This window comes from Trachypithecus francoisi, unplaced genomic scaffold (genome assembly GCF_009764315.1).
Source record: "Trachypithecus francoisi isolate TF-2019V2 unplaced genomic scaffold, Tfra_2.0 Lachesis_group0, whole genome shotgun sequence".
NCBI classification, from domain to species: domain Eukaryota; kingdom Metazoa; phylum Chordata; class Mammalia; order Primates; family Cercopithecidae; genus Trachypithecus; species Trachypithecus francoisi.
The window spans coordinates 6,781,419-6,808,835 of record NW_022681453.1 but is presented as its reverse complement, the minus strand read 5'-3'; the positions used below and the strand labels follow the sequence as shown (position 1 = coordinate 6,808,835).

The 27,417-nt window shown below is 40.9% G+C and overlaps 1 protein-coding gene and 1 long non-coding RNA gene across 6 annotated transcripts in view; one reads left to right on the top strand and one right to left on the bottom strand.

The window, feature by feature from the left end:
- LOC117079469 overlaps positions 1–15,496 on the bottom strand; it is a 69,332-nt gene extending 53,836 nt beyond the window's left edge. Inside the window, exon 1 of the long non-coding RNA XR_004435458.1 lies at positions 15,322–15,496. This is a non-coding gene — a long non-coding RNA (uncharacterized LOC117079469). The remainder of the gene's footprint in view (positions 1–15,321) is intronic.
- Positions 15,497–23,100: 7,604 nt separating this feature from the next.
- LEKR1 (leucine, glutamate and lysine rich 1) overlaps positions 23,101–27,417 on the top strand; it is a 234,131-nt gene continuing 229,814 nt past the window's right edge. For 2 of the 5 annotated variants that reach the window (XM_033203290.1, XM_033203284.1), the window contains exons 1-2: positions 23,114–23,383; positions 26,134–26,225. In XM_033203290.1, the coding sequence (XP_033059181.1) occupies positions 23,218–23,383; positions 26,134–26,225 (258 nt within the window). In that variant the 5' untranslated portion in view covers positions 23,114–23,217. Of the gene's footprint in view, positions 23,927–26,133; positions 26,226–27,417 lie in introns of all 5 variants that reach the window. The other 3 variants (XM_033203318.1, XM_033203307.1, XM_033203296.1) reach the window with 3 other exon arrangements.

The following is a 27,417-nucleotide window of genomic DNA, read 5'->3' as shown; positions in this document are numbered from 1 at the left end:
TTGAAGAGCAGAAGAAGGTCAGGTGGCTAAAGAGGGGTAAGCAAGGGTGAGAGTGGAGGAGGTAAGGCCAAGGAATAGTCAGGGGCTGCATCCTGTGAGGCCACTGTGGGTCAGGGAAGGCATTTGGGTTTTATTCCAAATGTAATAAGGTGGGACTCCTGAAGGATTTAAAGAGGAGATACATATGTCAATGTATATTTTTAAAAGTTCACTCAGAATATGTGTGTAAAATGGATTTTAGGAGGTAGGATAGTGTATTAGTCTGTTCTTATGCTGCTAATAAAGACATACCTAAGACTGGGTAATTTATAAAGAAAAAGAGGTTAAATGGACTCACAGTTCCACATGGCTGGGGAGGCCTCATAATCATGGCAGAAGGTGAAGGAGGAGCAAAGGCTCATCTTACATGGTGGCAGGCAAGAGAGCATGTGCAGGGGAACTCCCCTTCATAAAACTATCAGATCTCGTGAGAATTATTCACTATCATGAGAATGGCATGGGAAAAACCTGTCCCCATTACTCAATTACCTCCCACCCATCCTTCTCATGACATGTTGGGATTATGGGGTCTACAATTCAAGATGAGATTTGGTTGGGGATACAGCCAAACCATTTCAGGTAGTAAACATGGGAAGAATGGTTGAGAGCTGAATGGTGGCTTAGATAAGGTGACAGCAGTAGAAATGGGAAAAAGCAGATAGATTTAGAATATATTTTAGAAGTAGAATCAGCATGACTTGCTGATGAAGTAGATATAGGAGGAAGAGGTAAGTAAGGAATTTTAAAAAGACTGTTAGGATTTGACTTGACTATTATGGTGTATTTATTCAGAAGGGAAGACTAGGGGAAGAACAGGTTGGGAGTGAAGAATTAGAAATTCTGTTTGAACATGTTCAATGTGAGATGTCTATTAGATATCCCAGGGAGATGTGTACAGTAGAGCTTGGATTTCAGGGGAGGTTGACATCTTGCCCCTAGGTTTGAAGAAAAGTTTGAAGAGCAGTTTAAGAAAAATATATATATATGTATCTTGAAATCAGGCATGCTGGGTTCAGTGGCTCATGCCTGTAATCCCAGCACTTTCGGAGGCCGAGGCAGGTGGGACCTCCTTGAGGTCACGTGTTTGAGACCAGCCTGGTCAACATGGTGAAACGCTGTCTCTACTAACAATACAAAAATTAGTTGGGCATGGTGATGCAATCCTCCTGTAATCCCAGCTACTTGGGTGGCTAAGGCAGGAGGATCACTTGAACCCAGAAGGTGGAGGTTGCAATGAGTGGAGATTGAGCTATTGCACTCCAGCCTGAGTGACAGAGCAAGGCTCTGTCTCAAAAAAAAAAAAAAAAAAAAGATTGTATCTTCACTAATTAATGTTTGGCTCAACTGCCTCATTTTGGAAAACAAAATAACTGATGACAGTAGGTTGATACTACAGGGTACTTTTGACATTTGCTGTCAACTCAATGTAGACAGTATTTCTCAGAGTAGCATTTTCAAAGTGTGCATCTGGGAATGTTCCAAACAATTTCCCAATGGATTTTAAAGTTAGACTTACTGGATTTAAATCCCAACTCCATCACTTACTAACTTCGTGACTGTGGCAAATTACTAGATTCTCCAGGTCTCAGTTTCCATGTGTATAAAATGGAGATAATAGTGGCTTTGCAGGGTAGATTTCATCAGAGGCCTCTTACAGTCTTACGTGGAAATTACATGGAAGGAGATACAACAGCAATGAAGGTTATGTTGTCTGTGGTCCCAAAGCCAATTTAGGCTGGAGCTGGACTGACCCAGGAGGAGTTGCTTAAGGTGCTCAATTCGGCAATATAAAAAGAACTGAGCCCTTTCTACAGCCTCCTCCATTTTGAGATGTACTATGAAGATAGTGAGGCCTGCTGCCAACTGAGGAGGATGTGGAACAATACCAGTCTTGGCCTTGGGCTATTAAGACTTGCCTTAAGAAAGAATGCACGTTTGTTGTTCAGACAGATACTGGTAATGCAGTGCTTCTCGAACTTAAGTGTGCGTTAGAATCCCCTGGAGGGTTTGTTAAAGCTGAGCTTGCTGGACCCTACTCACAGAATTTTACACTGAGTAGGTGTTGGATGCAGCTGAAACAAATTTCCAGGTGATACTGATGCCCCAAGGACCATACTTTCAGAATTACTGCCCTAATGCATCTTAGAGACCTAGGAAGTTGGTGTGACTGACCTCATAATCTGTACCTGTCATAGGCAGGAGTTATCCATATTGGCAACAATGTTAACAATGAATACAAAATTCTCAAACTATGGGGAAATCCCACCTCTAAATACAAAGTCTCTCAGCTTCCAACATCAACTAGATCAGAAACACAGTTGACATAAAGTTTATTTAAAAAGTAAGAAACTTCCCTAAAAAGCACCTTCCCCTGTGTTGTACATCATCCAAGGGCTTGGCTTCCCTAGCTGAGACCCCTGCATTCTCCATAGACTGCATTAACTATAGAAATTTGGACCAGACAGTAGCCTGACCAGAAGCACAACTTCCATGCCTCATTTGAAATGGCACACTTCCTCATGGAGATTTGTGTGATCTATCTTAAGAATTTCATCTGGGGCTTTCAATCATACCTTAGGTGGTCAAATTTGGCCCAGAAGAAAGAAAAGGCTGGGAGTTTCTCTTAGTCCTAGTCCCAAAAGAAGGCTTCATTTCTACTTTACAGGCAACTAAGAATAACATAGTTTTTTTCTTTAATTCATTCTTTTTCTCCCTGTGTTAGTCTATACGGGCTTCTATTGACAAAAATACCATAGACTAGCTGGCATATGAACAGTACAAATTTATTCCTTACAGTTTTGGAGGCTGGAAATCCCAGAGCAGGGTGCTAACATGGTTGACTTCTGGTGAGGTAACTCTAGGCTGTAGACTGCTGACTTCTCATTGTATCCTCACATGGCAAAGAGCAGAGAGTAGCATGCTCTCTCATGACCCTTATAAGGGCACTAAACCCATTCATGAGTGCTCTGACATCATGAGCTCATGTAATCTTTACTTCCCAAAGGCCTCACCTCCTAATACTGTCACACTGGGGAGCAGGGTTTCAAGATATAAATTTGGGGAGGGGAACACTTAGTCCATAATACTACCCTCCTATTTCCTGAAGGGAAGTGACTGTGCAGGTTTGTTCCATTTGGATCCTCTGGTCCTTAATATTCCTGTCAGAGCCTGTATTATTTCCTTTGGAGGCTTCTTTGATGTCTAATTGGCAGCTAAATCTCCTCTCTCATGTTGTCACAATCTCCTTGAATTTTTTTCTCTCCCAAACATCCCTATTGCTGTTTTCCCTTTGCTTTCTGGAATTAATGGGTAGATCAATAGTCAGGTCAAGCTAAGTTATGCCGCAATAACAAGTTACCCTGATATTTTAGTGGTTTAAAACAAAAGCTTTTCATTTACATTAATTCCTCATTCATGTAAATAGCAGGTCATCTTCAATTTCATTCCATTCTACTTATTTTTTCCCTGTCATCCAAGCCATTAATAGTTTCTTGGGAATCTACAAATGATCTGAAGCCATCTTTAGTTGAGAAATCGAGAAAGGGAAGAAAGAGGTTAAACAGGGAGAAAAAAAGAAAAGATGCTCCTCTCTTTTTAAGAAGCTTAAACTGATGGAATTCCATATGTATCCACAAAACTATGCTTCAGAGGAAAATTTCATCTGTCCTGCTCAGCATAGGCTAATGACATTACCAATTGTTGGTGGTCATTTTAGTCATTGATCCTGTTTGCTATGATTGTGCAGAGATCTCGGGGTACTTAATGAACACTCAACTCCACTGTGTCCACAAAGTACAAAGGCTTAAGACTGTTCGAAGAGTTACTAAGAGGATGCATATGCCTATGACGGAAACAAAAGTGAAGAGAATAAACATTTTAAGTGAAGAGAAAATGGTGACAGTTGCATGTGTAAGGGATGAATTATTTCACAGAAGAAATAGTTTTGAAGGACAAAGAGAATCAGGAAGCAATTGAAGAGCTGGGCTTTTGCAATCAGGAGTAATCAGCAAGAGATGAGGCAAAGTGATTAGCAAAATGGGAAGCCTGGTCCTTGGAGTTAGACAATCAGAATCAACACAGATGTCCTTTAGCCCGTGTTAATTCAAAAGGCCAAGTGTTTGTTTGAGAACTTAAAGGCTAAATATGTTTGTGGTAGACCAAGGACAGGCCTGCCTGCAAAGTAAGTGGAAAACTACACCCTGCTGCCCAGGTGTAGATAAGGAGAGATTGCACCAGGCTAGGCACAGCAAGCATTTTCAAGATCTGGAATCTGAACATTAGCGTGAATGAAGCAGCTTGCTGGGTAACTAAATTTTTGCCTTATATGGTAGCATAAGTTGTTTCTGGTTGCTAATGTGGCTGGAGGTATGAAAGATAGTAAGCACACACTTCTGGGCTCCCGTGACCTCCAAGACATCTCATTCTCTCCAGTTGCCAAGACCATCAAATTTATGTCGTCTCTGGAAAACAAACGAGGCAATGGACAGCTGCATCTCCCTTACCTCATATCTATCCTTTGTACTGCTTACATGCAGCTTTGGAAGTAAATAAATCAAAATAAAGCATCTCTGAACTGAACTCAAAATGTAATTCTTGCCCCTTCTCTCACCTAGACCAGACTCCAGTCTGACTGTATAAGGTGAAAGTGCTGCCAGGGAAGCTCTTGCTAAAAGCCATCAGTGGTCCATTAGTTCAAGATCTAGCCCCATCTAAATTGTCAAATATGTGGTAAGTGTGGGTATTATATCTGCTGAGGTCAAGGGATTACTACTTCAATAGATTTTCAATTCTCTGTTTTGGTAGGAAAACAATGCCCAGGAGAGAGAGAGAGAGAGAGAGAGAGAGAGAGAGAGAGTGTGATGTATAATCAGCAGACAGAAAACAAGTACATCTGATTTAAAAGGTTTAAGAACCATCTACTTCCTAAAAGGTGGAAATCTGTTCATTTATTGTAAGCTTACACTTCTCTTAGTCACATTAGACAGTAACAATGGGTCCCAAATCCCACCTGCTTGGCTTCTTTTTCCCCTCTAAATCTCTCTCCCTGGGCACCTTTACAAACCTCCAGGGCTCCTTACAACACAGTATGAATAGACCCACCTTATGCAATATTAGTAAATTATAGTCCAAACTGGAAACTTATGAGAATGAAAGGAGCACTATTAGTAATCAGGCCACACACATAATGGGGACTGTCCTGGGAAACCTGGGATTATATTTGCCCTTATAGATATGATAACCCAAGTGTTTGTCCAAGGCTCCTTCCAATAAGACCCTGTTCAGTCAACAGCCCCTGTTAAAAAGGCAGCTCTAGGCTCATGGTGACCCTGAGCCACCAGACTGGACTTTAGTTGAGGTTGTAATAACCAAAGTTGGTAATAAGCCTGGGCTGGTGACTTTGGGAGACCCTGAGGAGGCTGGGCTTGACATGACAAGCCTGGTCAAGCAGATTCTCTCTTTGATGAATAAAAAATACTAACTAAAAGACATTGGGGGGCAGTGATTCTACTTTTTCTGCCTCCACACCATTCACATGTGGAACATACTCTCCCATTGTCAGTAATATCTGTTATTACACTGCAGCAATTCTCAACTGCTAGGGAGTGGGAAGGGTAAGTGGCAATATACGAATCTCCAGCTACGTCTACCAAAACTACAAATATACACACCCTTGACCAGGTAATTCCAAGTCTAGAAATTTATCCTCCAGATATAATTGCACACTCATAAAATGATGTATATCAAAATTATTCATTGCAGTAATGTTTTATTGACAAAATGTTGGCCAAAAAAACCCTAAATTTTGATCAACAGGGAACTGATTAAATTATGAGACATCTATAAAAATGTAAACAATAATTGTACTAAATGAAATGATCTTCAAGATATGTTAAGTGAAAAAAGGTATTAAGAATGAAACATTTGGAGAGGAGATCCACTGATTCAGTATTATCATGGAAATCTGTTAGAACCAAAGGCATACCCACATCTTTTGCATGCTTTCATAAGCTTTCTAGTAGCTTTGGTGTTTATTAAATAAAATTCCACTCCAAAAACTCCAAAATATGTAGTTGACCTTTTTCTGTTATTCCTGTTGTTTAAACCTACTAATGCAGTGAACTGAATTATTGCCATGCACAACATAATCAGTCCTCCATACTTAGGAGAAAAATGTATTATTTTGAGAATTAAAATATATGCAAAAGCACATATTTTATTCATTTGTTTCCTTATGATTTAAAGCAATTGTCAAGAAGCCTACATGCTTTTAGGGTGGTGGCCTGCTTTAAATGCTGGTGTGTATTCTATCATATTTCAAGTATGATGTGGAGGGTTCGACATTATTTTAACTGAACTAAGAACATGTCACAATACAACTATAATTGGAAAAACTTTTGGGGAGAGTTTTTTGCTTCTCAGCAGAAATGGTTCAAGTATGATAGTGTACAATTGCTTACTTTTACAAAATGCTTCTCTCTGTCCTATGATGTTCTATTATAACTTTGTTATAACCATTGTTGTCTACACACACACATGCACACTACTCCTCCTTCCTCCTTCTCCTGCTCCTCCTTCTTCAGACATTTCTAAGATAATTTTTTTCCCCTGGGGGAAGATAAGACTTAAATGTTAAAAAGGGTAGAAAATATTGTGGGATCTTTGCTAGAATTATAGAATATTTGTGGCTGAAATGGCTTTAGAAAACATTTGCCCAAAGATTTCATTTTATAGATAAGGAAACTGAGACTCAGAGAGCCCAAGTTACATACCCAAGGTCACACAGCTGGATGGTCAAAGGCAGGACTGGAATCCATTTCCCCTGACTCTCAGGTTGAAATACTGCAGATTCATCAGAGGGAGTAAGACTTAAAACAATTTATGAAAAAAGTGCCATTTTGAAAAGATATTCCCTTGCTCCTGGATACCTTCTGCTGCTTCCTCCACTTTCTTATCAGTACTTTTGGTTGAGACCCATAGCCCAGACTTTTCTGTGTCCTTTACCTGCCGCTAACTTTTCTTTTTATCTTCCCCCAACTCTACTCCAATTCTTAAGTGTACTGCTGCTTCTTCCTAGTAAGAAAATATTTTACAAACCTGCTTAGAACTCAAAGGAGGTCACTGGGAAACGGACTGCTTAATGCAAAAGTCTAACGGTAGAAATGTAGACAGCAATGGAAGAGGAGCTTTTATGTTTTAAATTAAGTAACACGGGTTGGAAGAGGGGAGAGCTCAGTTGGTAAAGTGATTCTCAGCCTTTAAATAATGGTTTAAATAACCATCAAGGCAACAATCAACTGCCTAACTCTTCAACCATCTGTGTATAAAGTGAAGCTTAAAATCTATAGTAAATATGAGAACTATTATTACAGGATTGCCCGTTAAACCTGTAAAACAGCTAACATTTTTAAAGTTCTTTATAGTTTAAAAGGCACTCACACATCTATTATCTTCTTTGGGCCTTAACCATGTTGGCTCAGTGAGGCAATCCATATTGTTATTTACAGGTAAAAACAGAGGTTCAAAATTATAGAGATGCATTCAGAGTAGAGTCAAATCTAGGTTTGAGTCTATAAATCTCATGTTCTTTTCACTTCACTACTTTATCCCCCAGAAAGCCTGACAGCTGACCTTCACAGTTTTAGAAATTATGGAAATTGCACCAAAGCAGTTTAGAAGGTTATATTAATATCATTTTAAGACAGCATTTCTTGGGTGCCTGACAGATGAGGTCAGAATGTGAGGCACATGCATATATACTGGATAGAACACAGCTGGTTTTAGATGGTTCAAATATGATAGTACCAAGTTGCTTAGTTTTATTTTTATGAAAGGCTTCTCTCTTGCACAATACACATGGAGATTTTATTGATGAGAGAAACTGGTATCTGTGGGAAAGTGCGCTTCCTAATTTTAAACCCCAGTAGGAGACTTGTCTACCCAATCACAAGATCTGAAGAGGACTCCTGCTCCTGTTCTCCTTAGGGCCTGGAAGAGCAAAGCTGAACAAACATTCCCTTCAGACAGCTCGGTCCCCCATCACCCAAAAAAAAAGAAGGGAAGGGGCTGGATTACTCATGCGCTGTTACTCTTTCCTAACTCAGATAAGTCACTCTCCCCTTGGGTAAAGTAAATGAGGCAACAGAGGAGCCAGGATTATTATGGTAATAGAGCTCCCTACACACAGGAGGAGACATCAGGAGTGGGAAGGCACGTTCCACCCTACTCGTAATTAGTGAAGGTTATATGACTTAATGTAGGTGAAATACTTAGGGTCTGGTATACAGTCAGTACTTGATTAATGGAAGTCTTTTAGTTTGAAATCTAGAGGCTCATTTCTGGTTCCAACTCCTCCATTAACTTTGTGGTGATTCAGGGCAAGAGACCACATCTGTCCTGTTCACTGCTGAATCCTCGGACTAATACTAGTGCCTTGCATAGTACTGGCAATAATAGTAATGGTATTTAAAAAATTAATTATCCTGTCTGAATTTGTTTCTTCATCTATAAAATGAGGAATTTGATCTTGATGACATCTAAATTTCTTCATGGCTGTAATGATATGATTTTATAATAGTTAGGCTCAGTGAGTCTGATACACCTCTGCAATTTTTCTGGTTTTTAAAAAAAGACAAAAAGATTTACTGCCAACATTGACATTTAACTTTTGTATATAGAATTCCAATATTCAGGCGATTCAAGTAGAATAGCAACCTATGTATAAGTCTCCAATCATGTTAGAGTTAACTATTTTTTCACTATCCCCCCAATATCCTGGTCAATTTTAGTGATTGTGTTAGCATTTTCTTTCATTTCTTATAACATAAAAAAAACCTTTCATTTTGGGGAGATAAAAAGTCTCTATGAGTAAAGTGTCCATAGGTATGCTGCTCTATGGTCTCTTCACTTTAAAAGTTTAGGGTTTTTAGGGAAAATTTATATTCAATGTTGCCAAACATTCAGATAGTTATTTTAGAAAATAATCCTTTTCTTGCCCATTGAGCCAAAAAGCAAATCCATTCTCCAATTGTTACCATATCAGAGATCAGAAAAGGCATTCAAAAGGTAATATAACAGAGCACAAAGTTGCCTAGTCTAGTCCAGATCACTTTTTAAGATGCCTTTGTGTCTTATTATCTTTACAACTGGGACCTACAAACACGGGCCCTATTATCCACTATGCAGCTAGAAAGTTAAGATGCTTCAGAACAGGGCATGCACAAAAGAGTAGAATTTAGAATTTTTTTCATTAGGAAATATAAAATTTTTATTTATATTTGAACATATTTACCAACAAAGGCAAATATCATAAATCTAAAATGAATAGCCTCAAAAGGCACAATGAAAAATACTGCATTAGCAATACTCAGCAACTCTGAAAGAAAAGGTTCTTCAAGACTCAGATCTCCTTTATGCCCTGCTGTTTCAGTTTGAAGTCTAAAAGACAATCTACTTTGTGTCTGACTTATTTTCCTGTCAGACAGGAACTGGAATTTGAACTTTGCTCTCCAAAAGCCAAAGGCCAACTAATTTAGAAGGAGACTCTCACAATCGATGATGGTTTCTTCTAGTTTCATTAGTTCTGTCTAAAGTGATTAAAGGATTTGATTCCCAGATAACCATGATCCTTATTGCTATTTTTACAAATCACATTAATTTCTATACTTAGTTCTGATCACTTGTGGCATTCCTGAGACAAGTCTGGATTCATGTAGCATTCCAACCCTGAGTGCCTTTTCAAGTTTCCAACAGAATCCTGTGCTGGTAAGTGATGATACCTTTATTGTAGTAGCCCCAAGGTGTGGAAGTTGTTTCCTGTGGCCTAGACTCAGCCCAACCCCTTCACTTGTTGAAACATCTGCAAATACTTTGTTCATTTCAGAGACATCTGACCACAGCTATGCTCCCATCTGGATTGCTTCCTTTTTCCTTATTGCTCATACAAAGCATCAATAATCTGGAAAGGCATTCAGTAAGAGAAACAGGGAGGGCCTAGGGATTAGAATGGGAGGTTAGTTCTTATGGGTTTTCTCTCACGCTCATTCATTAATTGATTCATTCAACCATCATCACTTATTGGGTAGTACGAGCAATGCAAATATCAACAAGCAGCAGTATCTGTCCTTAAACAGGGAAAATATATATTACATGCCACATTTATTGTTTCAGGTGGGAAATTATATTAATTAGTTTAGAGTAATAAACTATATTTACCAAGTGTCTTCTAGGAGTAAAGTTCCACAAATGCTTTAATTCTCTTATTTTTGGTTGATATAGTATTTATGGAATATTTTACTTAACATCTTTAATCTGTCTCCCCACCTTGAAACCACATAAAAGTAAAAGCAACACTCTCAAAAGCCTTTTGTAAATAATAATCATTAATTTAAAAATCTCATAGGAATCTTTACTTAAGTGAAATGACAAACTGCATAGTACAGAGTAATAAGATTCCTTCATATGTTTCATTTTCTTTAGGCCTTTATGTTAAGCTACAAAACGAACTGCTTAACTATTACTAGGAATAAACTATCTTTTAAAAGGTGTGAATCCAGTTGGATCATTTCTATGCCCTTATAAGACATTAATTGCAAGTTTGTTTTATACATTTATATTATGCACACATTTGTACATTTTTAAAAGTTACATTTAAAAAGTTACATTTATGATAATCACATCATACAAAGATCTAATTAACCTGGAGTTGTTGAGCAATAATTGTACCATCAAAGCGCCAGGAGATTTAAGGTGTATGCAGGGTGTGGCCCATCCACCCAGAGTTTCAAAACCACATGGTTCTTCAGGTCCTGTTGGGGCTCATCTATCTGCACGTCTCCCCTGCAGGAGTTTGGACTAATCAGGTCACTACACCCTGACACAGCAGTCTCCAGTCTCTACCACTCATTGTTTGCAACATGATGTAATGTCAACAGACCACAGAGAAGTTAGCAACAGGGAAGGGAAAACACTTTAATCTCAAGGCCATCCCCAGGGTTCAGCAGGACATATATCCTATATCAAATTATCTGATATCAAATCCTACAAATGAGCTCGGCCAAAAGGTTGAGCCACGCTGTCTGACTGTATCATGTTCTCCAGTTGCAATGCAAAACTGAGGCAATCTGTTGTGAGCTGACAATTCTTCCTGTTTGCTAAAATTGAAAAGGCAGGTTGTTGTCCGTCGTTGCTTTGCTTTCTTTTTGCTGCAAAACATTTCACACAGCATCATCATGCCTTAGTTAGTCTTCATTTATCTAGATACTAGACATCTTGGAAGCTGATAGGGGTTGGTTCACTTCTTCAGCCTTGCCTTCTCCTCATCCCCCAATGTTCCCTGTCTGGCAACTCATAGCAGAGCAATGCTATTAAATACAACAGGAAAATACATGCCAAAGGGCAGACAGGGGTTAGATGCCTGAGAACTCTGAAGAACAAAGAGAGCTACTATGGCCCCATGGTGCTTTTGTTCAAGATGCCCCTACCTCGGGAGGATGCAAAACACCTGTGTTGGCAGATGAAGCTAGGTCTGGAGTTTAATGCCTACCTACCTCCTCCACCTGGCACCACCATGCAGCCAGCAAACTGCACAAGTGCCTATGACTCTGGTAAAAATGATACACAGACTTAATATGATGGCAGAGAGAATTAAGAAACATGAGGACAACTTTAATGGGGAGAATGATGGAAAGCAAAGTATTGTATGCTATTGTCTTATGATTTTCTAAACAGGAAACCTTGATGAAGGACTGGTATCTGCCTTCTGATTCCAGTTAAAACTGCCTACCACTGTTCTGCCTTCAACTCTCTTTCCAGAAAGCCCCTCTGTCACTACTCTTCCAATCCCTCTTAAGGACCCTCCACCAAGAGCTTAGAACAGGAAAGAGTTTACACAAAGATGTACACAGTGCATTACTATTCCTAAAGTAACATGCATTAAATAGAGAACAAAAACATTTAAACATGAAGTAATCAGTTTTGTCTGTTCTCTGCTCTATCGCCAACACCTAGACCAATGTCTGATACACAGTGGGGCTCTTAATATGTTGATTGTATCTCTAGACTTTCATTCGGCAATAGAAAATTATACCAAAAAGGTCCCTTATCTTCAAGATTCCACACATCAAGTTAAGAAAAGTTACCAAAAGTTAGTTTTCTCCTATACACTTCATACACCAGAGGTCTCCACTCTCAGAAAATACCATCACCACAAATACTACTGTAATAGTATTTAACTATATAACAGTATATTAATACTATTATTACAGTAGTATATATATTACTAATCACTATTATATCATTATTAATTATATATGCATATTATTAGTGAAGTATAGTAGTACTGATTAAAACTTCCATTGCACATCATGAAATATTGGTACAACGATGAAGATTCTATAAGTCAAATATTTTATATAAAGGTGCAATCTCCTATACTGTATTTCAGTACTTGATGGACTACACACAAATGAAAAAAATTGGTGACACTACTGTATTTAAAATCTATACTTTTAAAATTTTACATGTGGGTTGTCCTAACAGTGGTGTATTAATTTATAATAGTTGAACGTATCATCCTCCTCCAAGGATCTCGAAGCACCTGTAGTGAGTAAGGAATAGCTCCCTCTATACCTCTGCCAAGGTAGGTATGTTGTAAGCATTATTTCTATCATACCAAGATCGCACATGAGTCAGTGGCAGGGCTGGCACTACTCACTCATGACACTTTAGTTCACAGATCTAACCATTAGAGTACTGCCTACACATTAATTCATTCCTTTCTTCATTCATAATATTAATTTAATGCAGTTTGCTAGGCACTAAGGATCAACTCCTTATTTCCTACTGAACTCACATTATATGAATATGACGATCTGTAAAATAAATAAATAAAGTAAAATAAAATAATTCTGGCCTGGGCATGGTGGCTCATGCCCGTAATCCCAGCATTTTGGGAGTCCAGGTGGGAGGATCGCTTGAGCCCAGGAGTTTGAGACCAGTCCAGGCAACATAGGGAGCCCTTATCTCTACAAAAATAAAAAATCAAAAATCAGCGCGGCGTGGTGGCGCACCTGTGATCCCAGCTACTGGAAAGGCTGAGGTGGGAGGTTCGCTTGAGCCTGGGAGATAGAGGCCGCCATCAGCCCTGACCACACCACAGCACTCCAGCCTGAACAACCAAACAGACCTTGTCTCAAAAGGAAAAAAAAAAAAAAAAAAAAACAAAAAAAACTGATAAAAATTTTAAATTCACGGCAGAGCTTTTTCTGTACCCGGTGATTAATCCTAATTGTTTTATAGTAACATACCTATCAGTGAACCAAATGTATACTAAGGAAATGACTGAAATACAGAATTTTAGAGAAACGCTCTTATGGCCGGGCGCGGTGGCTCACGCCTGTAATCCCAGCACTTTGGGAGGCCGAATCACGAGGTCAGGAGATCGAGACCATCCTGGCTAACACAGTGAAACCCTGTCTCTACCAAAAATACAAAAAAAAAAAAAAAAAAAAATTAGCCGGGCATAGCGGCGTGCGCCTGTAGTTCCAGCTGCTGGGGAGGCTGAGGCAGGAGAATGGCGTGAACCCTGGAGGTGGAGCTTGCAGTGAGCCGAGATCGCGCCACTGCACTCCAGCCTCAGTGACAGAGCAAGACTCCATCTCAAAATAAAGAAAGAAAGGAAAGAAAGAAAGAAGAAAGAAAAGAAAGAAAAGAAAGAAAATGTTCTTACGTTATAGATGTTATTTGATCTGTAATCCCAGCACTTTGGGAGTCCCAGGTGGGAGGATCGCTTGAGCCCAGGAGTTTGAGACCAGCCCAGGCAACATAGGGAGCCCTTATCTCTACAAAAAAATAAAAAATTAGTGCGGCGTGGTGGCATACCTGTGATCCCAGTTACTGGAAAGTCTGAGGTGGGAGGATCGCTTGAGCCTGGGAGATAGAGGCTGCCATGAGCCCTGACCACACCACAGCACTCCAGCCTGAGCTGGAGTCTGTCTCTAACATGAGGCTTTTTGACGCTTGCCCGCACAGCTTTTTCTGTGTCTAATTAGAAGTTTCCGCTGGGTATTATTGTTGAGTTGGTTGGTACAAGATGTTCAAGACCATGAAAAGATGAATGTAATAGCTTCCTCATGGACTGCATTTTTTTTCAGTTCCTTTGTCCTTTTAAGTAATCTGTTTGTACCCTGACTCTTACTGAATTCACAATTATTCCTCTTGCCAAACCATGCTTCCAGACTTGACTGTATAAATTAAATTTCATGCACGCATATGTAAGCCGTGTGTACTGCCTGTTAAACTAAGTAATATAAACACATTGAAGGCACATTTGAATGACGTTTGAATTCCGTGTTAGTTTTTAAACAGTTATCTACCGGGCAAAGTGTAAGACACAACCATTAACAGAGGTGATTTTCAGTGTGCTTCTTGAAAGCCCATTTACTCATAGAATCCAGCCTCCTAACCATGCAAGTTGCATTTTGTATGGTTTTCTTCTCCGGCTCCCCACCCTCTTAGAATAGTTCTGACGCCCCCATCGGTGACCGCCTGGAAGGGGCTGATCCACCCCCACCTCCCTCTGCTGGAGCGAATCGCCGGGCGGCTGTGGCCACCCGGCCAGAGCCGGCGCTGCGCTGCGTGACTGGCTGTATGTCTCAGCCCCGACGCGGTGGTTATTCAAACTGATCTCATCGCAGGTCGTCACGACACGCGCTTCCCCTCGCCTGCACGCGGCGTGGCGTGAGAGGGGCCTTGGCAGCCGGCCACCCACCCCTGATCCTTCGAGGCCCACAATGAAGCCCATCCTACTTGCAATAATGGCCCCAGTCTCATCCCAGTCGTCAACAAAGAATCTACCCTACACAGCGCCGGCCCTCGCTCCTTTCAGCCTCAGAGAGCGCTGCCCCTCACTGCCCCCCAGCGCACGTCTGGAGGCTGCGCCGGGTCGCCGGGGTCAGCCGCCCGGTAACGAAAGTCGGGCCGGGCTCTCGGCTCCAGGCAGGCGGGGTTAGGCAGCTCCGCAAAGGCCACTAGCTGGGGACCCCTTCCCGGGTCTCCTAGCCCTGGGCGGGCTGCCCCCGCCCCTGCCTGCGAAATCCAGGCAGCGCGCTAGGCCGCCTTGCTGCTTTCGTCGCCAGGCCAGGGCCGTCCGACGGAGCGGGCAGGGAGCAGGCGCCAAGGAGGCTGACTCCCCGCCAGCTGTCCGCTTCTCTCACGTTTCGCAGCCTGAGGTGTTTGCGGTATATCGGGAACGGACACTTTTCGGCGTCAAAATGAGGGCGTCACCTGCTCGAACTAAAGTCGACGGAGGGCGTCGGGGGCCGGAGGGAATATGGATTCCTCGTCGGATTACGCGGCGGGATCGGCACGCGAGGCAGGCTCTGGGCGCACCAGGAAGCCCGAGCGTGCACAAAAGCGGCGGAAGCAGGCGGCGGGGGCGGGGTCGGCGGGCTGCAGGCACGCAGGCGGGCGCGGCGGCCTGGGGTTGCGTGACCTGCTGAGCTGCGGTCGCACGCACTTCGTGCTTCAGGCGGCCGTCGCCGGGCGGGAGGTGCAGGTGCTGGAGGGCGGCGCCCGGCTTCCACTTTCAAAACACCGCCGGGGAGGCAGTCACGCTATATTTCTGGGACTGGGAGTGAGTTCACCGGGGGAGGACACGGCGTCCCCTTGTTATCAGAACGTGGGTAACATTCAGTAATAAAACGCGCTCGGACAGGATGTATTAAACGAATTGGGAACCGGAGCTGCTCTTTCCATAAGCAATCAAGCTGGGGAAACTTTCAAAGGAAAGCTTTAAATTGCGATGCATGGTGCACAAGTGTGGTTCGTGTGACATGCTTACAGAGAAAGGAACCAGAGCAAAGACGGTGGCTTTGGGACGAAATTTCTGTTCACTCTGCACAAAGACTAATTACAGAGTCGTGATTTGGGGCATGCTCTCATTCCTCCCGGAAGCTTTCTTTGCAGTGTTTTATTTTAAAATCAGAGGTGCCTGATCTCCCTGGCATACTAACTTCAGAGACCTCATTTATATGATGACTCGAAAGCCCCAAGGACATAAAAAAGGTGCCGCATTTTAAGACGCCAGAATCTAAGTTCCCTCTCAAGATCATGTGAGCAAAAAGTGTTTTGCCCGCACAGATATCTATTTACATAATGTTTGTAGATTTGCAGATAAATCAAGTTTAGAGGGCGAAACAAAAAATGTTAACACCACGATAGTTTAACACAAGAGCACCCAGTCCAACTGGAAGTTTGGGAAATTCCACATTAGTTTATTTTCTATGCACTTAAACTTTGATTTGGTGAATCTATGCTCACTTATTTCCCTATTATGACTCGTAGGCCTATGGTGCCTCGTTACACACACATTTATTTTTGTGATACATGTAACATTATAGGAAAGGGGGGGATTCTCTAGGGTTGGAATAGACACAATAAACTCGTAGGAAGCTTTCTTAAAAATACATATTCTCATCTCAGCTTACGGCATGTGGGAAAAGAGAGCAGGATTCACTGTTTAATTTTAAAATGTTCTCCCAGCTGACTGATTCTCACGTTAAGTACATGTGGGATTTTTTTTTTTTTTTTTCCTGGTCTGCCCAGCACACTTACTTTCTTCTGGGACAGAACTGCCTACCCTTCCTGCCTGGATTCTGCTTCTGCCTTTACTCTTCTAGAATGTAGTTAGAAAGGGAGGTGTTAGTGTGTGTGGCCTTGCCTACTTGGTCCCCACAGTTGGTCGAGAGGCATATACCTGACTCAAGCTGAGCCAATGACAAACAACACTTGACTCCTCTGCCCTCAGTAATTTGGTTAAAAAGATTGCATATCATTCAAGGTGTGCCAAAGAAAGTCATTTCCTGGCAATTTTCTAACAGGAGGGCAGGAATAGATGCCTTCTCCCCAGTTCCTTTTGCTGACAAAATTGGACCGTCAGCCACCACTGCTCTGCCATGTGCGGAGACTGCCAACAATAAAAGAAAATGGAACCAACTTTCATTAAGTGGTAGATTTTAAGGGCTGAGCCTTTTTATGGCTTTCGCAAATTTCACATTGCTATCTGAGATTCTCAAAGCAATACTGGCTCCTGCTTTCCTGAAACTTGTTTACTTCTTTTGATTCTATGAGAAGAGAGATATATTTATAGAAATAATAAAATGTACATTTAGAATGCTGTTTAGAATACTGTGGGTTTTTTTTTTCCCTTGTAGTTAATAACACTATTTTTAACTTGCTTTTTTTCACAGAACAATTTATTGGGACATTCTACCACATCAGCAAAGAACCACATCATCATTTCTAACAGCTGCACGCTCTTGTTTGAGTAAATCAATGTATTTCACGTTTTAGTATTTCCTATTTTTAAACATTTTAAGACTGTGGTGAATGCTGAATATATGTGCTAATAAGAAAGAATTTTCCTAAAGCCTCCAGCAAACGTCTCTTGGAACTTCTAGTCATTATTGGATCATAGACGCTTTCTGATTTAATCACTGGTAAAGGGGAAGGTGCTAACAGAGTTGATCTAATCTGAACTCACTTCTGAACTTGGACTGATTCATGTGTGCTTGGGGTAGGACGAAGGGAGGGCAGTACAGAGGTCTGAATTCCTGAACAAAAGGAAGAAGGAGGATCACGTGTCAACTCTAACAGTTTTGAACATTTCAAGGGGTTTAAAACATAATAAATGTTCTAATTTTTCACCCAAACAGTAGTGTTTAAGATTGCTAATTGCTCTACATCATTGCAAACCAGGGCTACTATAATTATTTTAATATTTTTCATGTGTTTGATAGATCTCATAAAATGCTGGATATTTGATATCAGTAGTTCCTAAGAAAATATCTTTAAGATGATTTGGAATTCATCTAATGGCATTAAAAACACTATTAATGGAGGCAGAATAAAATGACAGAAAAATTTTTATACTTTGTTTCCTGTAAATTCAGTAGCTATCTAAAATAATAGGTATAGAAACATTAACTTCATCTTTACAAAGGGAGAATGAAATCACTTTTACCAATCACTTGTCAAAACAAATGTGAGTTGGATTCTTAGATTCTTCATTAGAATCCTATGAAAATCTCAGAAATGAAGCAATAATTTCACTAAACCAAGCAAATAATAAAGTACAAAAGTTGTTTTTAAGTGTATAAGGCAGTTATCAATTTTCAGTCTTTGAACTTACTAGCATTTATTAAGTGCTTATTATGGCCCATTTATTGGATGCTGAGTTTAATAAAGGGAATTTGGTTAATTTACATTATAGAATAATCTCTTTAAGAGCTATCAGTACCACGTTTTGAGCATCAAATTCATTACAAGAGTGTTCAGTTAGTGCCATTAGAGCTTCATTCTTTTTTTTTAAATTGAGACAGAGTCTCACTCTGTTGCCCAGGCTGGAGTACAGTGGCACGAACTCGGCTCACTGCCAACCTTCACCTTTGGGTTCAAGCGATTCTCCTGCCTCAGCCTCCCAAGTAGCTGGGATTACAGGCATGAGCCACCGTGCCCGGCCTATTCTTTTTGTTTTTTAAAAATATAATAATGTAATAAATACTAAGTTGTATTTGGCACATAGTACAGTTTTGGATAAAAAGCTCTTATCAGTAGTGAACTTACCACAGGAAATACCTTTACAATAATCAAAGGTTTTGCTGTAATGCTTGACTTACTGTTAATATTTGAGGATATTTATCATTTAAAGGCCTAACTTGTCTCATCGGAAATTTTGTTCAATAATCATATTCTCAGGGCTAAAAAGAATTCGGCACACAATTTATTCCTGCACAGATGACAAAGCATTTGAACTAAAGAGAAATGCTATTTAAACATTGTGACATTTATTTTATTAGGTACTCAAGTTTGCACTGTATATATGATGGATTTAAAAAGATACAGAGCTTAAACCCACAAATAGTATTTTGTGGTCTAAGCCACCTCCAGACTAGAGTTATTTGTGGTCCAAAATATGCAAAGCAGCTTTTTAAAGCAGTTTAAAACTTTAAATGTTAATAATGTTAATAGCAGTTTTAACAAACATAAAATGTTAAGAAAATCCAATCCACATCTCGGTGGGAACAAAATGTGTTGGGGTAAGTAAAACAAAGCAAGTGGTCCCTTGTGGCTGTTTTTGAAAACTGGAAGCGACATCAGAAAAGTCATGAAGACAGTAAGTGTAAGACAAAGTTAGGTTTACAGAATTAAATACTTTTTGGATATTTACATGTTACTAATCCACTATAGGCTGATGTCCCCTGGGTAGTAGCTGGCTGGCAGAGTCAACTAACACTGTATGTGAGGCCCAAGTGCTTCCTCTTATATTGGGTCCAAGTACACTTCTGTGCTCATGTTAGGCCATGCCCTCAGCCATTTCCATTATTTGTGTGAAAATAATAAGTAGGATCTGACTTGAGTTATGTTTGGAAGGGTTCTCAATTGGATGAGACATTGTGTACGAAGTGCCTGGCAAATAGAAAGAGCCCAATAAGTATTAGCTTTTCAAAAATGTTAGGTTTTTTTCTTTTGTGCACTTGCCTTGGATGGAACCCAGAAATAGCAGTGAAAGCTGTGGTTGCTTCCAACCTGCGAGGCCTGTTTGTAACTATTTAATTCCCATTTTTGAGGGGACAGAGTTGTACTGGGTTCTGGTTTGCAGGATGAAAATAAAGTTGGGGCTAACTATAATTTTGCCATGCTCCCTTTGTACAGTTTTAAGCTCGCTTTAAAATTAGCAATCTTGGGCCAAGCGCAGTGGCTTACGCCTGTAATCCCAGCACTCTGGGAGGCTGAGGAGTGTGGATCACAAGGTCAGGAGTTCAAGACCAGCCTTGCCAACATGGTGAAACCCCATCTCTACTAAAAATACAAAAAATTAGCCAGGCATGGTGGCAGGTGCCTGTAGTCCAAGCTACTAGGGAGGCTGAGGCAGGAGAATCCCTTGAACCTGGGAGGTGGAGGTTGCAGTGAGCTGAGATTGTGCCATTGCACTCCAGCCTGGGCGACAGAGCAAGACTCCGTTTCACAAAAAAAAAAAAAAAAAAAAAAGCAATCTTGGATAGAGTTCCTACACTGTTATCAGAATTGCAGGCAACATGCCTCTTGTACATGCTTTTCATGGGGGCGGAGGAGGAGGAAACAAAGGAGGAAGCTTAAAACTACTTTTTGAAGTGAATAAGAAGAACAATTCCTTGATGGATACATATTTACATATTTTATGTAAATTCACAACAGTAACAAAAGCACAGACACTGTGTCCTTATAAACCAACACAAAGTTCTGCAGACCATGTGGAAAGCCCTAGGTTAGTTGCTTTAGAAAGTCTATTCCAAAAACTAGAGAGCATTTCCTTCCCCAGGGGTCGCTGACAATATGGGGTTGGGAGGGGGGAAATTAAGGGTCATAAAAAGAAGTTAGCAGCTTAATTTGGTTATTACTGGATAATTTTTAAAAGTCGCAGTAAAAAGCGAAAATTCGCTCAATTAAAAATTAATGGGGGCCGGGCGCGGTGGCTCAAGCCTGTAATCCCAGCACTTTGGGAGGCCGAGACGGGCGGATCACGAGGTCAGGAGATCGAGACCATCCTGGCTAACACGGTGAAACCCCGTCTCTACTAAAAAATACAAAAAACTAGCCGGGCGAGGTGGTGGCCGCCTATAGTCCCAGCTACTCGGGAGGCTGAAGCAGGAGAATGGCGGGAACCCGGGAGGCGGAGCTTGCAGTGAGCTGAGATCCGGCCACCGCACTCCAGCCTGGGTGACAGAGCAAGACTCCGTCTCAAAAAAAAAAAAAAAAATTAATGGGATAATTCAAACTTTATTCAATATGCCCAATGATGGGATTATTTTAAATTGTACTTCAGTTCTAGTATGGACAGTAACGGGGTGGGAAGAAGGATCAGGGAGGGCAAGTGAGAAACCTGAAAAGACAGAGACCAAGACAAAACACCAACACAGGGCACAGGATTCATGGCTTTTTTTGTTTTTTTTTCTTAAACCTAATTTGTAACATCTTGTCACAACACTTCCTGTGCACTTCTTTCAGGAATAACACTTTTTGCTGCTACCTTTAAAAAATGTCATTCTTCATAACTCTTATCCCTTGAAATTGTTACTGGGGTCCACTGCTTTCCAATTTTCTCTTTGTTTTCTTTTTTTAAGAGACAGGGTCAGGCTCCTTCACCTATACTGGAGTGCAGTGGCCAGATCATAGTTCACTGCAGCCTCAAATTCCTGGGTTCAAGTCATCCTCTCATCTAGGCCTTTCTGAGTAAAGACTACAGGTGTGTGTCACCACACCATGCTAATTATTTTTTTTATAGTGACAGAGTCTCACTATATTGCCCAGGCCAGTCTCAAACTCCTGGCTTCAAGGGATCCTCCTGCCTCAGCCTCCCAAAGCTCTAGGATTATAGGCATGAACCACCATGCCCAGCCCAACTTTCTATGATAATGAAAATGTTCAATATCTATGGTGTATCATACCTACATGACTACTGAGCACTTAAAATGTGGCTAATGCAATATAACAATGGAATTTTTAAACATACTTTATTTTAGTGAAATTAGTTACAGGAAGCCACCTTACTGGACAGTGCAGGTCTAAGGGAAATTTACAGTGGAAATTGGTCACAAAGGCAATATGCAGATAAATAAACACAGATGAAATTAAACCACAGAGTGAACTGCAGCCTTTGAACTAGATTTTCTCCGATCCTTAAAGCGTTGCTTTTCCTTATCCTATACACAAAATACTCAATAAATAAAACTAGCCTCAGAACAGAGTGATCTTGCATCAGGCGTGCAAATTTCTGTCCCAGATAGGTACCGGTTTTGGTGCCCTATATCTAAACTTCCATTATTACAAAATGACAGCAGTCTTACCTTCACTATCCCTCAGATAAATATGAGGATGAATAGCTCTGAAAGTTATTTGGGCTTCTCATAAGCATATTGTACTTGACCACTTGGTTGACTGTCCTCCAGGCCTCTTAATCCTTTCCTCTTTGAGGGAGTGGAAACAGAAACTCAAGGGTAAGCACTGGGGCAAAAATATCAGTCAGGTTGCGTGTACAAGATACATCTGCTAGACTTTAGTGCCAAGGAATAAGGCACTGAAGTGTTCAGTACTTCCTGGTGTCATTAATCAATAGTTATGAGTAAGCAGTTTGGTGTACTGATACTGCTGTGCGTCATTTAATCATTTATCTAAATCTATAGGTTCAATTAATTTTCTTTGTATTTACTTAACCTTATTTTATTCAGTAGCAAACCAGTCTCTTTGCCTGCTAGAGAGCCATCGATGTTTTCTCTGGTTCTTGGAAGAACTGTACTTGGACCTTATATAATCCCCAGAAAGGCAAGATCTGGACTACGAATGAGTCACCTGCTAATTATACCAATGGCTGCTCCTTCCTTGACCAGTAACAGAGTATTACCCTATCTCGGTATGCTGCTCTGCTTGTCGCGTAGTAGGTCAGTAAGTATTTGTTTTGTGAATGAATGTATGAATAAAGGGAAGTTTGTCACGTGTAAGGGTGGGTAGCCTGCGATAAATAAAGTGTAGACTAGGAGGTCTCAAAATACTTTTTGAACTAAGCCCTTAATCTTCACTACTTTGGAGTAGAATGGAAATGTCACCAACGCCTTCCCAATTAATTTGCCCTTGCTGTAATGACTGAAACCAGAACTTCCCTTTACACCCATGACCCCTACAGGCATCTCTTTCCTCCGCTTAAGAACAGTAACTGCTCACTGCTGTGTCGGCCACATAGCCCCAGAGCCGGGGTGAGAGGTAGGGCTATAGGCTCCTGACTCCCGGCAGTGCCTCTCTCCAAATCCCCACGAGGGTGGGACAGCTCCCTCCATCTCAGCAGCCGCTACCAAGCACACGACCCACTCTCGCCCGCCTCATCCCTCGATCCCCTTCCCTCCTTCTCACGGCACTTCGCGTAAAACTAGCCCAGACTTCCCAGCCCCACCACCAGTTTTCCCACTTCCGCCCGGCCCGTGAGGCCCTGGGCGGTGCAGGGGGGCGCTGACGACAGACGTGGGCCATGACGTCGCCGCGCCCTGACGTCAAGCCGACGGGCGGCGCGGTCGCCCGGGAGACCGGGAAAGCTGTTTCACACCCGTCGTAGTCGAAGTCGAGGTGAGGGACGATGGCTTTCCTCAGCCTGGGATGACCCGGTCCACCGGAATGCAGTTCCGGAGTGGAGGCGTGCTCGCACCCGGGGAGAGGACCAGAAAGCTGAGCCGCGGTGCCCCAGCGAGGGCACGAGGTCCCGGGCCTGGACTCCGCCGCCACGCTCTTCTGCGGCCCCTTCCTGCTCTCTGCCAGCCCGCGGGTACCAGGCGCGGTCCGCCTTCCTCCCAGCCACAGGGAACGCGCGGCTCTGCTTCCTCACCCCCGCACCTTCCTCCTCCTCCTCTTCCGGCCACGGCAGGTCCAGGGGGAACGGGGTTAGAAAGGGACAGATTTGAAAGCCGTTCCAGCAGTTTTGTCTGGCCTTGCTTTTGGTTTCTGTGCGGAAGATCCCGCCGCTTCAGGGAAGTCTTAGGACGTGAACTCCCGCCTTCACCTGCCCCTGACCTGCTCGTAGTGGGGTGATTCACGCCAAGGGAATGGTTCTTTACGTAAGGGCTTGAAAGCTGAACGTGAGTTAATGGCCTAACGTGACACTGGTGTGAGAAACGGAATTGGAAATGAACAAGGACGTGTCTGCATTTTAAATTAAAAAATGTCTTTTCCATGATCTTGTTAGAGAGGAGGTTCACAAACACCCACGTAGCTGCAGCCACTTATCACTGCACCTCTTGCCAAAGTGCAGTCCACACACGTGCAATGAGAAAAATTAAAGGGACTTGTTTGATAACACACGCAAAACTATGTAAGACTAAATTTTAAAAAATTACAAATTTTCTGTTGCCAAAAGGGAAAGAGACCCTTCTTCTTTCTCGAGAAACTTAGTATTTGTGAATTCTTCCTCTGTTTATTTAATATGTATGAAAATCTTTTTTAAAACCTAGGAATGCTTTTCTTGAGGACCTGGAAGCCATTTCTTTAAAATGTAAACATCAAGGAAGATAGGGCCCCATCTCCTTGTCACTTTGGGAGTTTAACCTACCCGCGTTATTCCTAATTGTAAACACCTGCTTTGTTATAGCGCTATGCATTCCTTAGGAGGAAAGCCGTTAGCTAACACAGGTGGTTACCCCAATTACCAGATGAATTAAAGAAAAAATATAAAAGAATGTATAGAACACTATGTTAAGCCTTCTTCCATGAGGACACGTTACCAATTTCCTTGAGAATGTGTGTGACGGATTATATCTCCTTGACTGTATTAAGAAGAGTGGGATTTCCTTCTCTTTTTGTAACCTCATTAGCAGATTAGCTGTGATGTGCATCAAAGTCTAGTTGAATGCCTAATTACTAATTGTTGTCTTTCTGCATTGTGGAGCATTTTCTGAGTTGGCAGGATATTTTACTTTTAATTTCCCCCAAATAATCAGAACCTGCGAATTCCTCCCCTTCTTATGCTAAGGCCATAAAGTTGGAATAGATTCACAATGAGGGCACTACACAAAAACTGTTCTACTGGTGCTTTGTTTCTACTGTCATTAGATCCGTGCTCTCAGATAGTTTTATGGGTGAAATTTTAAAAGGATGTTTAGATGGTAATTTTTTGGAAAATTCTCCCAATAGAGTTGAAGTTACTGTTTTATTTTACTGATGGCAAATCCACCGTTAAATGACAGAAATGAGAATAATGAACCTTCTGGGCTCCTGCCACATGATTATGACAAATCTGCCAAACATCCGATTATGGTTGGACCTCTGCTGACATGGTTAGTGGTACCTCCATTGCAGACCTCAGTTAACTTTAAGACACATGTAATATTATGTTTTATGTGGGAAGACATAAAGCTCGTTAGTTTTTGGTTTTAAACAGCACCTCACTGAAATGAGTCTTTGTGCTAACACGAGGAACAAGGAATCTTCTCTTCCACTAGTGGTTGCATCATTTACAGAGATAATGCCACTATAGGACTTCTTGACAACTACAGTTTTCCTGCTACCTTGCTGTATGGCTGGGGTTGCTGTCTCTGATAGAGTACGTTGCTTCTCCAGTCTCTCTTTTCAAAATCCCGCCCTGATTGAATGCGAACAACCTCAGGAAGCCTTCAGTAACTCCCACCTCTCATCTGAAACATAAGATATTTTCCTCTTTTGAACTCTTAGACTGCTCTTGTCTATAACTCATGGTCCTCAGGCCTTCTTCCCTGCTATGGAATTGTGCCTGTATCCTCTGACTCTGCTGCCACTGCTCTCCCCCTTCTCCTGACTCCTTAGATATGTACAAACAGCCCTCACTCGTGAGGGAAAGATTTAAAAAAAGAAAAAAAAAAAAAGGAACCCAAAGTGCTCCTCCGTTTATCCTCTGTGGTTTTATGAAAGTAGTGACTCACTTTTATATTGAATGGCTTTTATTAGCAAAAGAAAATCTGTTAAAAGTAAAATATCTGCATAAAATTATGTAAATGTCCATCTTAGATAAAATTGGCACTTGACTTATTTTTTGATCAGTCTTCTGTTCAGTATTTGCATATGATATTTAATCTGGTAACTCTAAATTCTCTTTTTCTGTATTTAATCCAGCATTCATGACACAATTGCTTTTTTCATCTGCTAAACTTAAATGCTATATTTTCATACTTTTTCTGGCAGCATTTCAGAAAAATACTTGATTTTTAAAATATACTGAAATGTGTATTTAAAATTTTAGTCATTATGTATTTGAAAAACAATTGGTAGTAAATCACAGCAGAAATTACTATTAGACTATAAAGTTCTAATGAAAGAGAAAATATTCTTTCTAACTTAGCAGTCTCTATAGTTCTCTCCTGTTCTATTGGCCCAATAACTAATGGAGAAAACCCTAATTGTACTTTCTAACATTGAGCTGATGAAATAAGCATCTGTTGAAACAGTTATCACCATTCATCCCCAAATCCTCCCAAGAATTTATAAAGCATCTTAGTTTGAATGTTCTCTACATTATTTCTGTTTGACTGTTGCCATCAATGTTCTTAGATTTCTTTTTGCTTCGAAGCTCTCTTACCATATTTTGGGAAGTTATGGATCATCACATTCCCGTGCATGCTTTGCCTGAAGCAATCCAAAAGGTATGCTATTATATTGTGTTGCTACAGCCTAACAGTGGGAACATTTAGTAGTTAGATAATTCTGAAACCTAGAGGAGTGAATTCATTAATTTTGGTCATAGGATCTGAATGAATTGGTGGAGTGGGAGAGGGAATAATTATTATCATAAGGAGCAGAATTGTAGAATTCAGTTCAGTATAAAGAATTTTGCTACTACGAAAGAAGACATATATCTAATTCCAATACAGTATTTGACCAGGTGGTTGTGGAGCCCTAGTGAAAAGCAGGCATCAGAAATGTCCATGTGTGTTTCAGTGGGGCTGGATTTCTAAGCCTCTATTATGGTTTCACCAACATTAATTCTCAGTACTTACTATGTGCCAAGCACTGTTTTAAGCCCTTTTTATGCAGTTGACCCTTGAACAACATGGAATTAAATTGTGTGTGTCCACTTATATGTGGGTTTTTAAAATAAATATATTGGAAAATGTTTTGAAGATTTGGAATGGTTTGAAAAAACTCATAGGTGAACCAATAGCCTAGAAATATTGAAAAAATTAAGAAAAAGGCATGTCATAATGCATAAAATGTACGTAGACACTAGTCTATTTTATCATTTACTACCATAAAATATGCATAAATCTGTTATAAAAAGGTAAAATTTATCAAAACTTATGTACACAGACAACAGACTACATGGTGCTATTTGCAGTCAAGAGATGTAAATAAACATAATGATGAAGTATTAAATTGTAACTACATAAAATTAACTGTAGTATATACTATACTAATGTAATAATTTTATAGCTACCTCCTGTTGCTTTTGCAGTGAGCCCAATAATTGTGATTATCTCCTTAAAACACTGTGTGGTAATCATGGCCATGTGAGCAGTTCCTCCCTTCAGGAAAAAGTGATCTTGAAGTTCTATTGTATTTTTCATCATGTTTAGTGCAATTTCACAAGTTTTGGGTAACACCAAAGGACACATTTAGCATGTCACTACCTGATGCTGGAAGTACTTTCAAGAAGCAGAGAAAAGCCATGACATTACAAAGAAAAAGTTGAATCGTTTGATATGTACTGTAGAATGTGGTGTGCAGCTGTGGTTGCCCACTATTTCAAGATAAGTGAATCCAGTGTAAGGACCGTTGTATATATCTAAAGGAAATTTATGATGTTGTAGCTACAGCTATGCCAACAGGTGCAAAAAC